The sequence below is a fragment of the Saccostrea cucullata genome, unplaced genomic scaffold (genome assembly GCF_032062105.1).
Source record: "Saccostrea cucullata isolate Sc308-1 unplaced genomic scaffold, CSIRO_AGI_Scuc_v1 ctg315, whole genome shotgun sequence".
Taxonomy (NCBI): domain Eukaryota; kingdom Metazoa; phylum Mollusca; class Bivalvia; order Ostreida; family Ostreidae; genus Saccostrea; species Saccostrea cuccullata.
In genome coordinates this window covers 62,820-78,913 of record NW_026930873.1, presented here as the reverse complement: position 1 = coordinate 78,913, position 16,094 = coordinate 62,820, and the positions used below count along the sequence as shown (strand labels likewise).

The following is a 16,094-nucleotide window of genomic DNA, read 5'->3' as shown; positions in this document are numbered from 1 at the left end:
ATGCATGGATAATATGCAGCATAGCCAGCATATTTAATTTTAATCATTCTTACTATATATGCTTGTTCCTGTACAGCAGTAAAAAGTCAGATAAAAAGTACTCTCAAGTCATGCACAGCATCTGACACATTATTGATGGTAATTTTGAATGAACCTGTTCAGGTACTGTAGCATTTATTTGGAAAAGGAGGGGGCAGATGGAAAAACACACTAATTAGGAAAAAACAGCACAGCTAGATCTAGAGGGGGTTAGGAGGCATGACACTTAAAAGAGGGCAGGGGCCATAAGAAGTTATGGTATAAAATTTCATTTCAAATGCTTGACAAGTCACTTGGAAATGAAAATTTACTCACAAAAATAAATGAATTATGACCTTGACCTTTTGACCTCAAAATAAATAAGGTTCTTCTTTAGGCCCCAGTGGAGTTTCATTCAATGCAAAAGTTCAATACCTTCTCGAGATCTTGTATTAGAAACCAGTGTTACAGACAGACAGAAAGACAGAATGACAGACCCAATATAATATCTCCACTTTCAGTGAGGACAAAAAAATTCTACACATACCCAGAAAAAGGGTGACAAGCAAATAAAAGAAAAGGGGGGCGGGGGGAGTGTCCAAACCCAGAAATGATATTTCGTGGGAGTGGGGTAGGTTCCAACTTTTTCTCAGTATCAATTTTATTCAAAGTCGACTATTTACCCTAATTTGACTTTATCTAAACAAAAAGGGGGCGACCTTTCAATGTACATTTTATCTACATGTAGCAAATATTTTATGGTTCACATACAGTACAATTTGAAGATGACTAATCTTGGGTACTGTACAATATATTCTAACATGAAGCTAGTATACTAGTATACCGGTATGCAAAACTAAGTCAATGAGACTAATTCTTATTACTTTGGAATGGACGTACTCGTAACAAAATTGATAACTCATCGAGAAAAAAAATTAGGTCACATCGAGATACGCAGCAGCTGAAGTATGACTGATGATGTTCTTAATTTGTCAAAACAGAGTCTGGACTAGCAAACATTGTTATAAGGAATTGAATTGAAAAAAAAATTAAAAAATAAAAATAAAATTAAAAAAAAGAAGACGAGAACAATTTTATTTGGAAAACGTTTATAACATACACATACTTATAACAGAATTTTTAAAAAAATATATTTAAAAAAAACCCCTTATAAATAGGCTTTTAAATGAATATTAGCTGCAATAAAGTTGCCCTCTCCGATTTTTTTTTTTAAATCTGATACCCCCCCCCCCCCCAAAAAAAAAAGGAGAGGGCTACATTTTTGCAGTTAAGTGGTTATAAATACATATTTTTGATTAGTAGACATTGATTTTGAAAAAATAGAGAAAAGTGTTTTACTGGGCTGATGTAATTATAGCTCTTGCTGTATTCCATTCACGAGACAGCACCATGCATATGAGGTAAATGTTATTCAGTATATGCATGCACCCCACTTTTTTTTCCAACAATACTTTTACTATTGAAAATGTTCATTGAAAGGCTGCTTGTGTGAAGTTTATACTAAAGTAAAGTAACAGGAATGTACGGAAGCCCGTTGGTGCCACCTACGAAAAATATTTTATCTGGCGGCCGCCAGATATGTATCTGGCGGCCGCTACTTATTAACTGGCGATCGCCACATATATATCTGGCGGCCGCCAGATATATCTGGCGGCCGCTACTTATTAATTGGCGGCCGCCACTTATTATTTGGCGGCCGCCAGATATATCGCCAGATATATATCTGGCGGCCGCTACTTATTAATTGGCGGCCGCCACATATATATCTGTCGGCCGCCAATTATTATTTGGTGGCCGCCACTTATATATCTGGCGGCCGCCACATAAATTATTTTGCAAAAGGTGAGTGTTATTGGTTTAAGAAGATGGATGTTGACACAACCGCGGCTTATTGATAAAAAAGTAAAAAATTAAATGATAAAAAACGAATTCTGAAATATTGGAACACCATTCTTGGAAATCCGAAATGCAAAACTTAATTTAATTCTCAACCAATCATAGCGTAAAGCAGACACCATGATTTATGTCCATGACCCCTGATAAGGCTTCTTAATAATCGAAACACTCTACAAATACTTGCATAATTCAAATAAAATATTAATCTGCTCTAAGCAAAAACATATCTCCTAGAAGTGTGGATTGGAGTGTTGGTTCAAAATAAATCTCTAACAAGTTTGGTTGATTGCTGTTGCTATTATAATTTTTACAGTGTATCTAAAACCACACATTAAAACGTGCGCACGCATCAGGAAGCCAGGTGTTATCTGGCGGCCGCCATATAAATTATGTGGCGGCCGCCAGATATATAAGTGGCGGCCGCCAATTAATAAGTGGCTGCCGCCAGATGTTATATAGCGGCCGCCAGATAAATTATGTGGCGGCCGCCAGATATTATATAGCGGCCGCCAGAAGAATATGTGGCGAGCGCCAGATGTTATATAGCAGCCACCAGATAAATTATGTGGCGGCCGCAATATATTAAGTGGCGGCCGCCAGATATATGAGTGGCGGCCGCCAAATAATAAGTGGCGGCCGCCAGATAAAATATTTTTCGTACGTGGCACCAACAGGCTTCCGTAGGAATGAAATATAGTTTTGTAAGGTTAAAAAATTGTTTTGAAAAAAGTTTGCTCCTACCTCCCCCCCCCCCCCCCCCCCCACGAAATAGGATTTTCGACTTTGGTCAATTTCCTTCTTTTTTTTTTTTTTTTGGTCAACTTTTTCAGGTATGTAAAAAAAAATTTCAACTTTCAACAGTTTCTATATTATATCAATTAACTTTATTGACGATTACCATGTCATGAACATTAATAACATAACACAAATTAACACGATTAATACATGCATATACAAAGTGACAAATATGAGGTGAACAAAATTGAATATTTCTCAATATTCATTTTGACTTTCTTTTCTGGTGTCTCTGAGCACTTTTAATATATGTGTACTGAAAATAAAAGATGGAAGACTTGTTTTATACTTGCAGGATTAAAATATCCCAAAAATTTAAAAAATGTCGGCAATTTTTGGTATTTTAATTTTTTGCAGGTGCGCGTTCTAAGTACGACCTACTGATTGTCGTAATAATTTATTTTATGAACGAGTTGTTTTAAACCATTTGATTGTTTTTACCTCCTTTTACAAAAGAGCCTCTGGAGAAGAAAGGATGGAGAATGAAGTGAAATTGATAGGAATGTTTCGTCAAATTAAATGCAAATCGGTGTTCTAAGAAACAATTTTCAAGACAGGTTAGTTTATTAACAATATTTGTTGTTATGAGCAGACATTCTTTTGAAATTTTAATCTTGTATTATAAGATTTCCTTATTTTTAAACTTTCCCTCTCAATCTGTGGATGATAAGGCAGTGTAACATAATTAATCATTCATTCAAAGAAACTAATAAGAATACAATATATGATTTGTGGTATGATTCTTTGCAAAAAGATTTTATTTTATTTTTTTCCTGGCTTGTATTTTTTCTTATAGTTAATAATGGTCAGCTGCTGGTATAATGTGTGCATATCATAATTCATTTCAGTTTTTAACTAATGGTTTTCATAATTTGGACTGTATTGGTATAAAACACACTTTTTTCAAAGAGATTTAATCACTGAAGTCAAAATTTTAATTGCATGTAAATTATGAATTCCTTTTTCAATCTATAGAACTAATTTTTCGGGTTTTCAAGAGAATATACTTTTGTTGCATGTTCAAAATCATCAGTACACATGTATTGCTTTTCTTTAGCAATTGTATTTATAATTTTTGACTGAAAAAGTGGAATCAAAACAAGGAATGTTAATTTATTTTATTGATAGGTAACCAAACTTGGGGTAAATCATACCCAAGAAACATAATATGTACATGCACAGTTCTAACCTTAAAAGGTGCTTATTTTTATTCAGTGATTGCATTTTACAAATTATAACTTGAGTTGCACAAACTGGGGGTTTTCACTGTCAAATTTGGTGATTTTTTTTTTTTTTTTTTGACATCCAGGTATTTTAGATAAAAAATTTTGAAATTAAGAGACAAAATTTTTTTGGGGATAACCTTAATCGATAATATCCATAGTACATATTATGTTTCTTGTTTATGCATGTTTTTTTCTATATTGGATATGGTAAGAGGAACATATTATCATTTAGTATAATGGGTCAGAAAACCCCCAATTTGGAGAATTATTTCATTTTAGGAGTTTGATATACTGGTGCCTGCTTGTGGTGCATCTAATATTTTAGGGCTTGAAGTATCTTTTAATTGAAAATAAATTGAAGAGAGTTTATAGAAATTTTGAACCTCATGTATTGTCTTTTCACACAATATTTCATTAAAGTTATCAAATATGAATTATTTGAGATTTGAAAAAAATTCAATTCGTTTTAAGGACTTGTTTTCGGTTTTGAAGATTTGTCTATTAATTTTTTGATCACAAACACATGCAAATGTGTATATATGGTATAGATTGTACTAGTTAAAGACATTTTATTTGTCTTTTGCAGTTTTCAATAATGCTCACTAGGTGGACCTTCTAAAAACTTCCTTTCAAGAATAAGCAAACATAATCATCAGTGATCTACTGGCTAGTGCAAATATTTCAAACATATAATCAATATTATTTTTAACATATTTTAGATTTATGAAATGCATGCATAACAATTTATTTCTTTGACATATTAAAATGTTAACCCGAAATTGAATTGGTGTGTAGCTTGTTAAATGTACAGGGACACCAGGGTATATTGTTTGAATACTTTAGTACACTGTTTGTCAGTGTCTAAATAGGTACATGTAGTAATTCCTTTGGTCACAGAGAATCAAGAAAACGTACAAGTGATTTGGAAACATGCATGATTCTTTGTAAATTAATAAAATTTGCAATAGTTCAATATATGGTATGATCATTCATGAAGCAAACTATATGTACCTCAAGTATTTATATTTTACTCCTTTCAGTCTTTGTTGATAAAATGGGGTAAAGATAACTAAGATAAGAGATAGTAAGTCTGTGATTTGTTATCTCTACTGATCCTGAGTGTATACGTCCTATTGAGATCATTCAACACATGTTACACTTAAAGCAGCTTAGTATTGAATGACTTATCCACATATTTATATACTTCACATTTATAGACAGATATCAAACTTCATCTGTGTTGAAATTTTAGTACTTTTTAACTTTTCAAGTTCGGAATGTATATAAATGCCAGATAGTGCAAGATGGAAAAACAAAAACAAAAAATATACAAACCTGGACAGTTTCACATGTTATGTGAAGTAACATGGACAAAGAAAGAACATGAACACAAGAATAACTAATTGGAGGTTTATAAAATGCCCATGCTAAAAAGTCACAAGTTGGTAACACATTGGTTGACAGTGTTTCCTGTGTGTATAAGTAACTCTAGTTTTCCTTTACTGGGGGATCAAGAGGGTTCAGGATGCGAGTTCTCACTATGGCCCCGGAACACAGGCCTTTTCACTTCCTGTCGAGTTTCTGTCACGAAAGGCTTCAACTTCCTATGGAAATATTGCGTTGTTACTTTTTACATGGTTAGGATTATCATTGGTAAGCCAATTTTTTGTACGTTGTCTCTCTTTGTTGCAATATTTTTTTATAAGGTTAAATGACTGATTAGATTTCATGAGTACATCCTTCAGTTTAAGAGTTTAGCTGATGCAGTGTACTGTAGTGTACTTCATGAATGTGCGACGTCTTTTCTATTCGATGCATAAGGATTTGATAAAATTGATGTTGAATTTCCTTGATGACAGTTTGTTTTATCAGTATCAAGAATAAAACATTGTCTGCAGTTGCATTTGACACTCATTGTATTTACCAAATGTTGTTCAAAGGACTATCAATATATCTATACGAGGTGTTACAATATGTGGATAGCCAAACAATCATTAATAGGGCAGTGCAGTTTTGGAAAACTTTTTGGCTGTAGGTTCTTTGTTGCTGTGAAGGAAGGCTATACAGCAACAAAGAATGAAGAATTAAGATGATTAAGAACTTTCTCTGTACTGTCATGATTGTAAATCTGAAGCCAGTAAGGTCAAGAGTATATTGTTATATTAACTGTTTTAAATAAGTACTAAAAATTGCAATAATTTTTGCACCATTTGATAAGAAGAAATAGTGTACATTGTACATGTATAATCATGTGGATATACATGTACAAGATTTTTTTTACCCATTCATATTATCTAATCTTATACACACTGATACCTGCAGTATACAATTGTTCAGAATTATGTTTGATTATCATATCGATATAGAAAGCTAGTAAATGATCTTATAAACCTAACAAAAGTATTATCCCCAAGTTTGCCAGTTATAGACTTCTTAGGAGGGATCATAAAAGATTGTGCCAAAGACTTCTGTTGGTTCCCTCCAAGCATTGCTAGGATTCTTGGCCCTTGGATTGCAGTGATTTACAGTATCTGTGTAAATCCCAATAAAATGGTTTACCCTGCTTCGACACTACCTTAATGAGCTGAGTATTTGAGATATTCTATCTAGGTGCCACTTAAGTATTCAAATCATGGTCATTTAAATTTTAATTTGTACAGACCAAATTAAATTGGGGGTAATCGCAAACCGTTCATCTTCCTTTTGTGGTGTCACCCATTTTAATGAGGAGTACCAAGTATGTATTATACTGTGTGGTAAACTGTTTGTTGCATGGAATTGTTACATGTATTGGAATTTGGATTTAAGCCTTTTTAACCGTGTGTGCAATATGCAGTTTTTTTGGGACTTGGTGCATATTGCATTAAGAAATATGGCTAATAGGAAAGGCATATAGGCAAGTCTTTGGAATGGAGTAGAAATGTTTTTTTTTAGGAAAGATTAATGATTAGAAATTGACTGCCTCAGTGTCACAATAGGAGAAACTATATATCTATAGTCAAGTTAAAGGTCACGGAGTTATATTCAATAATTTGATCAACTAGCAAATACATAAGCCCTCCATGGCTTTTGTTCCTTCAGCTCTGTTTAACAACAAGATATGATAACCAGATTATAAACCACAGGGTCAGCTGGATACAAAGAATGGTCTGTCAGTCACATTGGGGGTTGAACAGAGAAGATTTAATTCTGCTGGGGTGTTTATTAAATCATTCCACTCATTGTTCTACTCAGGAGTTATTTACTGACTCAAATTTATCAGGCCTTTAGGTCTGGAGCCGTTCCAGTAGAGTTTTCGAGACTAAATCTCCTAATACCTGCAAGTTACTCCAGTCTATAGATTTTTTAATTAGATCATTACTAAGGTATTTCTCCCCCTCCATTCAATATTCTGTCGTAACAAAAGCCCCGTTTTTTTAAGCAAAAGATTAATATTTTCACTAGGTCAAAAAGAACTGTTTTAAATACCATAGTAAGAAATAATGTAGCAATTTTAAGAACGGGGAATAGTAGTTTTATACTTATATGTGTAAACAAATGGAGTGAATGTCACGTTTTATTTCTTGATTCAAAATGAAAACAACACCTAACTTCGCTGGACAGTTACTGTGTGCCAGATGCAGGTACTGTGTCTCTATTGGTTGTGAATTATAGTGTTTATTAAGCACAAGTTTCAAGTTGTGTTTTATTTTCCTGTTGGTGGATGGAACATTCAACAAATTGTCCCCGAACTGCAGCTTGGCAGTTTGAAGTGTGTTAACATTTTTGCTTTTGTTGGGATTACAGATATTTATCTGCATGAGTGAATTGTGAAATATAAACACTGCATAATATCTGATTCTGGGGATTAAAAGCATTCAGTATTTTCCCTGCCTGTGTTTTCAGGTTATTTTTGGATATGAGGATGCCAGAAAATATCACTTTTCATTCAGGTTTTATTATGGATGACTTTTATGTATATTTTGATTATGATCAAGTGGGTTAATTAACTGAAGTCCTCAGGCCCACCCTTCTCTTTGCTAAATTCAATTAAACAAAACATCTTAGTTTGTAGAGGGCCTGGGTTACATCTATATTTCAATAATTCATGAGATCACTATCATGGCCTTCTTCCAATGTATACATACAGTTTTGTGTTATTTAATTCCCTTTGTTGGCATCATTAAATCTTCAGAAAAGGTTGAAAAATTAATTATTTAGAGATGGAATGAATGACAGCTAAACCTGGTAAGAGCAAATGGAAAAGTGTTGCTTGTTTGAAATATTGTGCATTATTCACACAAATACAAAAAAAGAAAATGTTGAGAGCTTTATAACAAAGCAGTAAATTATCTTTTCTAAGTTGACTGACTTTTGTTACATCTTCCATGTAATTCTATTGATTTTGTTATTCCCCCTTTAGATTTGAATCGTAATTTACTGTGGTGTATTGGGAATGCCATATAGGCCATTGACACTTAACTAAATCATAATACATTTAAGTGTTTGACACATTGATTTATGGCTACCCTGGTACCCTGTAGTGTCTACCTTTGGGAGGTATATTTATCAATGTTAAAATATGTTGTCCATAATTCCGATCAAAAATTTACAATTCAATTCCACTGTCCAGTTCCGTTCTGAAATGACTAAAAATTTATACTTTTGAACATAATATCATGTTCTATGACTTCTCAAGATTTACACCTAAACCATATGCTTTCTATTGGAGCGTAGAATTTTTTCTTAGCATGCACAATGTAAAAAAAAATTTAAGAAGTCTTTCAACAGCTAAGAAGGTTGTTTTGTATGTAGGTGTGTTTGATAGGAAGATTACTCTAGTTTTGGGATATTTTTACCCAAATTTTATCATTGTGTTTAGTGATCAGTATCATGTGCTTAGATTTAGGGACTTGGGATAAAAGGCATGAAATGTTGGGTAGTTCGGAGAAATATCTTGTCATCTCTAAATATTTAGAAGAAATGATGTTCTTGGTGTCAAGGTTTTTTCCGCAATATTAAGTTGAATACAATCCATTGAAGCTTATAAGAAGTATAATTCTTATAAATGTCACATTAACATAAATCTTGCACTCTTTTCAGAATGACATTAGAAGAAGAAAAAGACACCTCTCCCATCCCGACTCACAGCTACCACCCGGAGCGAGAGAAACCAATGATCCACCCCTGTGTTGACCCCCCAGTGTGTGCCAGCTGTCAGAAACTAGAACTATCTTTCTTTGATCCAGAGTGCCCGGGATGTAGGTCAATTCTAGAAAACCCAAACACCACTGTGCCAGAAATCTTCTCAGTCCTTCGACAATGGACACCACAAACTCAACAGAACTTAGATTTATTAATAGACGAGGTGAGAATCATGTCGAAATTTGATTTCATTGATGAGGATTTGTTGGAGTAAATTTAAAAATTAGATACAAAGACATGGCAAGATATTTTATTTCAATTCCTAGACCCTGGGTCCTCCAGACAACTAGAGTAAGAGATGTCTCAAATCAAGTTAAAGCAACTTTTAAAGAATCTAATTTCTTCAATTGAATTATTCATCACAGAAAGAAATGCATGATGGAAACACGATAACATATTCGTTAAAGCCTTGTGGATACATTTCTGCAAGTAATTTTCACCTACAATTTTTTTCTGTGATTATCATTAAATATTGTGTGTTTTGCAGATTTTAAAACGGGGTGCTCACATAAATGACCGTGATGGTCTTACAGACATGACCTTATTGCACTATGCAAGTAAATCAGGAGCGGCGGGGATAGGCGATGCCGACCTCGCGTGTCGTATGGTGACCATGCTCCTGGCTCAGGGAGCGGATCCAAACATCCGTTGTCGGTGGACTAACATGACAGCACTTCACTATGCAGCCTATTTTGATGTTGTTCCTGTAATCAAAGTACTACTCAAGCATACAAAAGCTTTAGGTAAGTCTCCTAACAAGATGACAATAACAAAAAAATATATTACTTTTAGTCAGAAAGAATTTTGATCTTTAAACAAACGCTGTATACAAACTATCATAACCTTGATCCAGACTATAAGTATATTTTTTTGATGATTTTCTCAGGTTCAATTAATTTTGATTTTCAGATATTGACAGTGTTTGTTCAGAATTTGATAATGGTTCATCATTACACATAGCGGCATCAAATCTGGCTTATGAAGCTGTCAAAGTACTCTTACAAAATGGTGCTGATGCTTTACTCAAAGACGACCAAGGACGAACGGCTTTAGGTAAAATGGGTTTTATGTGGTTCTACAGTGTGTTTACTTTGCTAGGGTGAATATTTTATTATGAGGAGAGCAGTTTTATCATGGCTTTATGGTATACAGGTGTGTTATAAAACAAGGTTATTTACCACCAGTTCTCTCCCTTTTAGAGTGCATTCCTGATCCATCCAGTCTGGACTCAGATCCAGAAATGGCGAAGGTTGTAGTGAAGTTAAGAAAGACTCTACAGGAGGCGTGTCAGCCTGCACCCAAACAACCACCTCCTAACTACGACCTTGTACAGAGCAAGGTCACCCTGCAGTCACTGGGGCTGGCTCTTGGTGACAAAGTCATGGTGGGGGGCCTTAAGGTAAATTGTCAAAGTCACGTTATGTTCACAAAACACTCTTTGCAATAAACTTGAAAATATAAGTGGAAAAGTAAGAAATGATAAATGAACTGAAGAAGACACAAGATTTGCAAGAAGAATAAATGTTTGTTGGACGTACATGACCATTTTAGGGGAGTAATATGCTTTGCTTTATTTAATGTTTTCTTTAATAATAGATGGGAACACTAAGGTATTGTGGACCAGCGGAGTTTGCCGCCGGAATCTGGGCGGGGATAGAACTGGATGACGCTGGCGGCAAAAATGATGGGAGCATCGGTGGCATCTCCTACTTCCAGTGTCCTAAGAATCATGGTAAAGCTAGATCATATCACTGACGGCATAATTAAAACTGAAATGTGTAAAGCTTTTATATAAATGAAAAGATAAAAGAACACATTTCCTTTTTAATGCAAAATAATGTAGAGTTTTATACCAAAATTTTTATCAAAATTTCATGTTAAAATCTCTCAAAATTATTAAAAAGATATTAAATTATATTTTGAAAAGTACCGGTATACAGACTGTTAGATCAACTTAGTTGGTGTTCACAAATGTATTATCTACTATTTTAGGAATATTTGCTCCAGTCAGTAAGATAGCCAAACCAGGCTCTGCCCCCCGACCCCGGTCCCCCGCCATGTCTCCTCATAAGTCCCCAGTACAGAGGGCAGGGTCAGTGGATGTGTCAAATGTCAAGGCCAGGGTGGATACAGGTAAATATCAGGCAGGGTCAGTGGATGTGTCAAATGTCAAGGCCAGTGTTGTTACAGGTAAATATCATGCAGGGTCAGTGGATGTGTCAAATGTCAGGGCCAGGGTTGATACTAGTAACTCTCAGGCACAGTGGATGTGTCAAATGTCAAAGCCAGGGTGGATACAGGTAATATCAGACAAAGTCAGTAGATTTTATAAAGGTGAAGGCCACTGTTTATACTGGTAGTTATCAGATATTGAAAAGTAAGAGAAAATGGTATTGAAATGGTTTGAAATGAAGTCCATTAATCTGCTATCTGTTTATCAGAAACACATTAATATGCATACTGGACTTAGAGGAAGTTCTATTTAAAAAAAATATGATGTGAATAAAGGGAATCTAATATCCAGAAAGAAATACTTCATACATTGAAGAGCATTCAGCGGTTCAAAAATGATACCAACAAATACAAATGCTACCTATTATAAGGAATTACCTGGTATGTATACCATTGTATTTCAAATGAAGTAATAATATGAATTATAAAATTATTGAAATCTATTTAGGTCTGAAGGCAAGAACAAATTCCATATCTAACTTGGCTGAAATGGAGGTGGGGGAACGAGTGATTGTGGCAGGACAGAGGAAAGGCACAGTTAGATTTGCCGGCAACACTCAGTTCGCACCTGGTATTGAAAGCGTTTTACAAAACAAATATTGTTCTTGGAATGTAGATAGTGTACTTATTTAAATGTCTCTTATCTGACTTTTCTTCACCTTTTATTATTTTGTTGTCATACTCTATTCAGTTGTGTATTTTGTTGAAATAAGTGATTAGAAGTAAATATTTTTGCTCAGACTCAACTTTGGTAGTATTTCAGATGATATTTTAAGTATTTAATGAATTTGTGTGCATTTTTAAAATATTATACCAAGTGCTTGTGGTCATTAAAAATAATGTATTAATTCCTGAAACCCTTTGTATGTCCATAAGGATATTTATCTAGTAACAAAGAGTTGACTATTGAATTATCATTCCTTGAATAAATTGCAGTATGTTCCATTTAGCATGAAAGCACCATGTCTGACATAGAGAATGTTTTTTCAGGTATCTGGTATGGTATAGAGTTAGACAAACCAGCAGGAAAAAATGATGGTTCTGTCAATGGCCAGAGATATTTCACATGTAAACCTAAACATGGGGTCTTTGCTCCCTTATCAAGAATACAAAAGTAAGTACAATTTAATTTTTAATTGTCAGTCAACTTATGATAAAGAAACATTCTGTTCAATATTTATAGATGTTAACCATATCATTTTTTCTGAGTTTTTAGAATCTTTGCTGAATTTTCTTGTTCTTTCAAAGCTGTAAAACTGTTCGAACACAGTTTCCTCTGCAGCATTTCGGTTTCAACGGAATTTTTAAAAATGGAAATTCAAAAATATGTTAGCCCTATAGTCAAGAAATTACTGTAAACCAACTTTTATTCGAGTGCATGTGAACAACAGATCTAAAAAGGCTTGATCGCAAAAACTAATCATCGCGAACTAGTTTGCCTGCGTTAAATCGCGAATAAAGTCATCACTGAAAATTGAATGATTTTTGTGTGAGTGAACTTGTCTGTAAACCAGGTGACAGTGTATAACTTATTTATTACTTAGAAAAAGACTTTTTTGAGAAGTGTCTGTGATGATATTTATTATTTCAGTAGTGTTTATTTTCCCTTTCTTTTGCTAGATTGGGAGATAGAAGATTTAGTTCCAGTGAGTCATTGGAAGCCATAAGTTGGGGGGCTGTTTCAGAGAGGGATCACAAACCTCAATGTAAGTTCACAACTTAGACTTGTACAGTAATAATTGTCATTAGTTGGGGGGTTATCAGAGAGGGAATACAAACTTTAGTGTATGTTCACTATGTAGACATGCACGGTACACTAATAATTGTCATTAGATTTGGGGCTGTCTCAGAGAGCGTAATCCACAGTGTAGGTTCACTATGTAGACTTGTACACTAATAATTCTCATTAGTTGGGGGGGGGGGGGGCTGTCTCAAGAGAGGGATCACAAACCTCAGTGTAAGTTCACTGTGAGGACTTGTACACTAATGATTCTCATTAGTTGGGGGGCTGTCTCAAAGAGGGATCATAAACCTCTGACAGTGTAACTTCGCTGTGTAGACTTGTATACTAATAATTGTCATAAGTTGCGGGGAGGGGGGGGATGGGGGGAGCTGTCTCAAGAGAGGGATCACAAACCTCAGAGTAACTTCGCTGTGTAGACTTTATACTAATAATTGTCATAAGTTGGGGGGGGGGCTGTCTCAAGAGAGCGATCACAAACCTCAGTGTAACTTCGCTGTGTAGACTTGTATACTAATAATTGTCATAAGTTGGGGGGGGGGGGGTGTGTCTCAGAGACGGATCATAATCTTTAGTATAATTTCACTATGTAGATATGTACACTAAATGGCAGTTATAGGAGACAATTTTCATTTTCTACTCATTGATATTACCGTAAGTTATAATGGATGACCCATTACAGCACTTGGGCCTGTAGATCTCTGATATTAGTGATTAAATAAAAATTATATTCTTATATCTTACAGCAGCTGGTGGTGTAAATTCTACACCAGGACGAGCAAGGACACCTGTCAAAAGGTAAAAATATCTAAAGAAAATCCTAAATTATTGATTTGTTGCAACACTCTGTATACATGTATAATATATCATATTACATGTGCAATGTACATTTTGCAAATGATAATTTGACCCAACTCTAGATGCTAAAAGATAGCCATAAATTTGGTTTAAACCAAGCTGTTTTAGCTCACCTGAGCTGAAAGCTCAAGTGAGCTATTCTGATCACCCGATGTCTGCCGTCCGTCCGTCTGTCAACTTTTGACATTTTCAACATCTTCTCAAGAACCACTGGGCCAATTTTAACCTAACTTAGTACAAAATATCCTTCAGTGAAGAGGTGATTAAAATGTTAAAATGAAGGGCCAAGTCCAAGTCACCAAAGTTACTTAGGTGAGCAATGTGGCCCATGGGCCTAGTTTTTTTTTTTTTTTTTTTTTTTTTTTTTTTAAACCTATTTACTACTAGTTTTTGTAAAAATCTGCACAAATATCATTACACATACAGATAAATTCTAGTGGAAAGTGCTAAATTTGTTAAATTACGGACACACATTCTTCAGACCAAAAAGTATGGGACAGAGTTCAGCCAGGACACCTAATTCACAGAGGATCTCCAGAACTCCTGGATCCACCAACGATTTCAAGCTGGAAGTGGGAATGAGTGTCTTCTGTAATAATGAACTAGGTAGGTAAACCTCACCATGGAAACCCTTAAGAAGGAATTTTTAAAAATATTTACTCTTTAAACTATTTGTTTTTTCCCCATGGATCACCGAGTTTGTTTCCAAGGATGGGGCAAATTGATCATGATTAAAGGGAAATGTCTCTTTGGAGCATTAACACACACACTTCTTTATCTGGCTTGAGCTATATCCACTGTGTAAAGAAGTAAACGTGATTAAGACAGAATATTTATAGGAAGTATTGCAGTGTATAAAACAAAAGATTTCTTCCTACAGGTGTTGTCAGGTACATTGGTCCAGCGGAGTTTGGTGAAGGTGTGTGGGTGGGTGTGGAACTAAGAACTGCAAAAGGAAAGAACGACGGCAGTGTACATGACAAGCGGTACTTTACCTGTCGTCCGGATCATGGACTGTTAGTCAGACCCAGTAAAATAACAGTCCGTGGTATCAATGGTGCCAAATTAATTACAGACTATTACGGATCAAAGGAATCAAGTCCAATGGAAGACAAGTGAATTTTTAAATAAAGGAATTAATCAGGACCAAGTATTTAACCCTTTTATCCTCATTATGCCTGTGATTAAAGATGCCATAACATTTCTCAATTTTACACAGCCCATATGAAGCATTTTTACTGGATATTGATGCAGATTCAGCAATTTTTTGAAAATATGCATTTATTACTCTGGTTGAAGATTTTTTTTTTTCATAGAGAATGTTCACTGTTGGTTAGGTAATATTTACATACATGTCTCTTGTACTACAATTTTATGGGGCTTGTGATCTCAGTCATATTGTCATTGTTAATGATGAATGCCTGTGATTGATATATTAAAGTATCACATGCTTTTATTTTTTGTACAATAATAACTCGATGTGTCAAAAGTTATTTAATGGGAAATCCATTATGCAAATCAAAGTTGTTGATATTTTTATGCATAAAATAAAATATTTTAAGCCTATAGATAATTGGTTTTTTTTTTGTCACCAAGCTACATTAAAAGCTTGACTTGTCAGGATACAATCATCCTGTATCTTATTTACTCACAAAATTCTTCACAAGGATTAGCAGTTTTTGTCATGTCTGGATCAAAGGTAGTCAGTCATAAATGGAGCCCAGAAAAGTTTCACAGTTAAACAAGAGATTAGAACAGGATCACAGGTAGTCAGTCAAACATAGAGACTAGAGAAGGATCACAGGTAGTCAGTCAAACATAGAGACTAGAGAAGGATCACAGGTAGTCAGACAAACATAGTTATCAGAGAAGGATTAGAGTTCATCAGTCAAAAACTAGGGCTGGGTATTGGCCTGAGATTTCGTATTGCGATATATTGCGATATTTTTAACTGTATTGCGATATGTATTGCAATATTTTCAATGTAATAAAAATGGCATTTTCTTACTAAATTTACTTTAATTTACATGCGGAATGTACATAACCATGATAAGTGACCAACACGGAAAAAAAATCTTGTTGATTTCATTTAAGTTATGCTCTGAAATGTTCCCACAAAACAA

The 16,094-nt window shown here is 34.6% G+C and overlaps 1 protein-coding gene across 4 annotated transcripts; it reads left to right on the top strand.

Annotated features, from left to right (window-relative positions):
- The first annotated feature begins 3,140 nt into the window (after window positions 1-3,140).
- On the top strand, window positions 3,141-15,538 carry LOC134230380 (CAP-Gly domain-containing linker protein 3-like). Of its 4 annotated transcripts, none has more exons than XM_062712165.1 (13): window positions 3,141-3,287; window positions 9,039-9,303; window positions 9,628-9,883; window positions 10,050-10,193; window positions 10,340-10,539; window positions 10,737-10,872; window positions 11,133-11,273; window positions 11,821-11,943; window positions 12,363-12,486; window positions 12,993-13,078; window positions 13,860-13,911; window positions 14,453-14,577; window positions 14,852-15,538. In XM_062712165.1, exons 1-13 carry the CDS (start codon window positions 3,250-3,252, stop codon window positions 15,088-15,090), a joined length of 1,929 nt encoding a protein of 642 aa, XP_062568149.1. In that variant the 5' UTR covers window positions 3,141-3,249; the 3' UTR covers window positions 15,091-15,538. The 4 variants fall into 4 exon arrangements, with proteins under 4 accessions (XP_062568149.1, XP_062568150.1, XP_062568148.1 ...); XM_062712166.1 differs by lacking the exon at window positions 3,141-3,287 and adding an exon at window positions 5,459-5,609; XM_062712164.1 differs by lacking the exon at window positions 3,141-3,287 and adding an exon at window positions 7,515-7,579 and having other exon boundaries at window positions 13,863-13,911.
- Window positions 15,539-16,094: the final 556 nt, after the last annotated feature.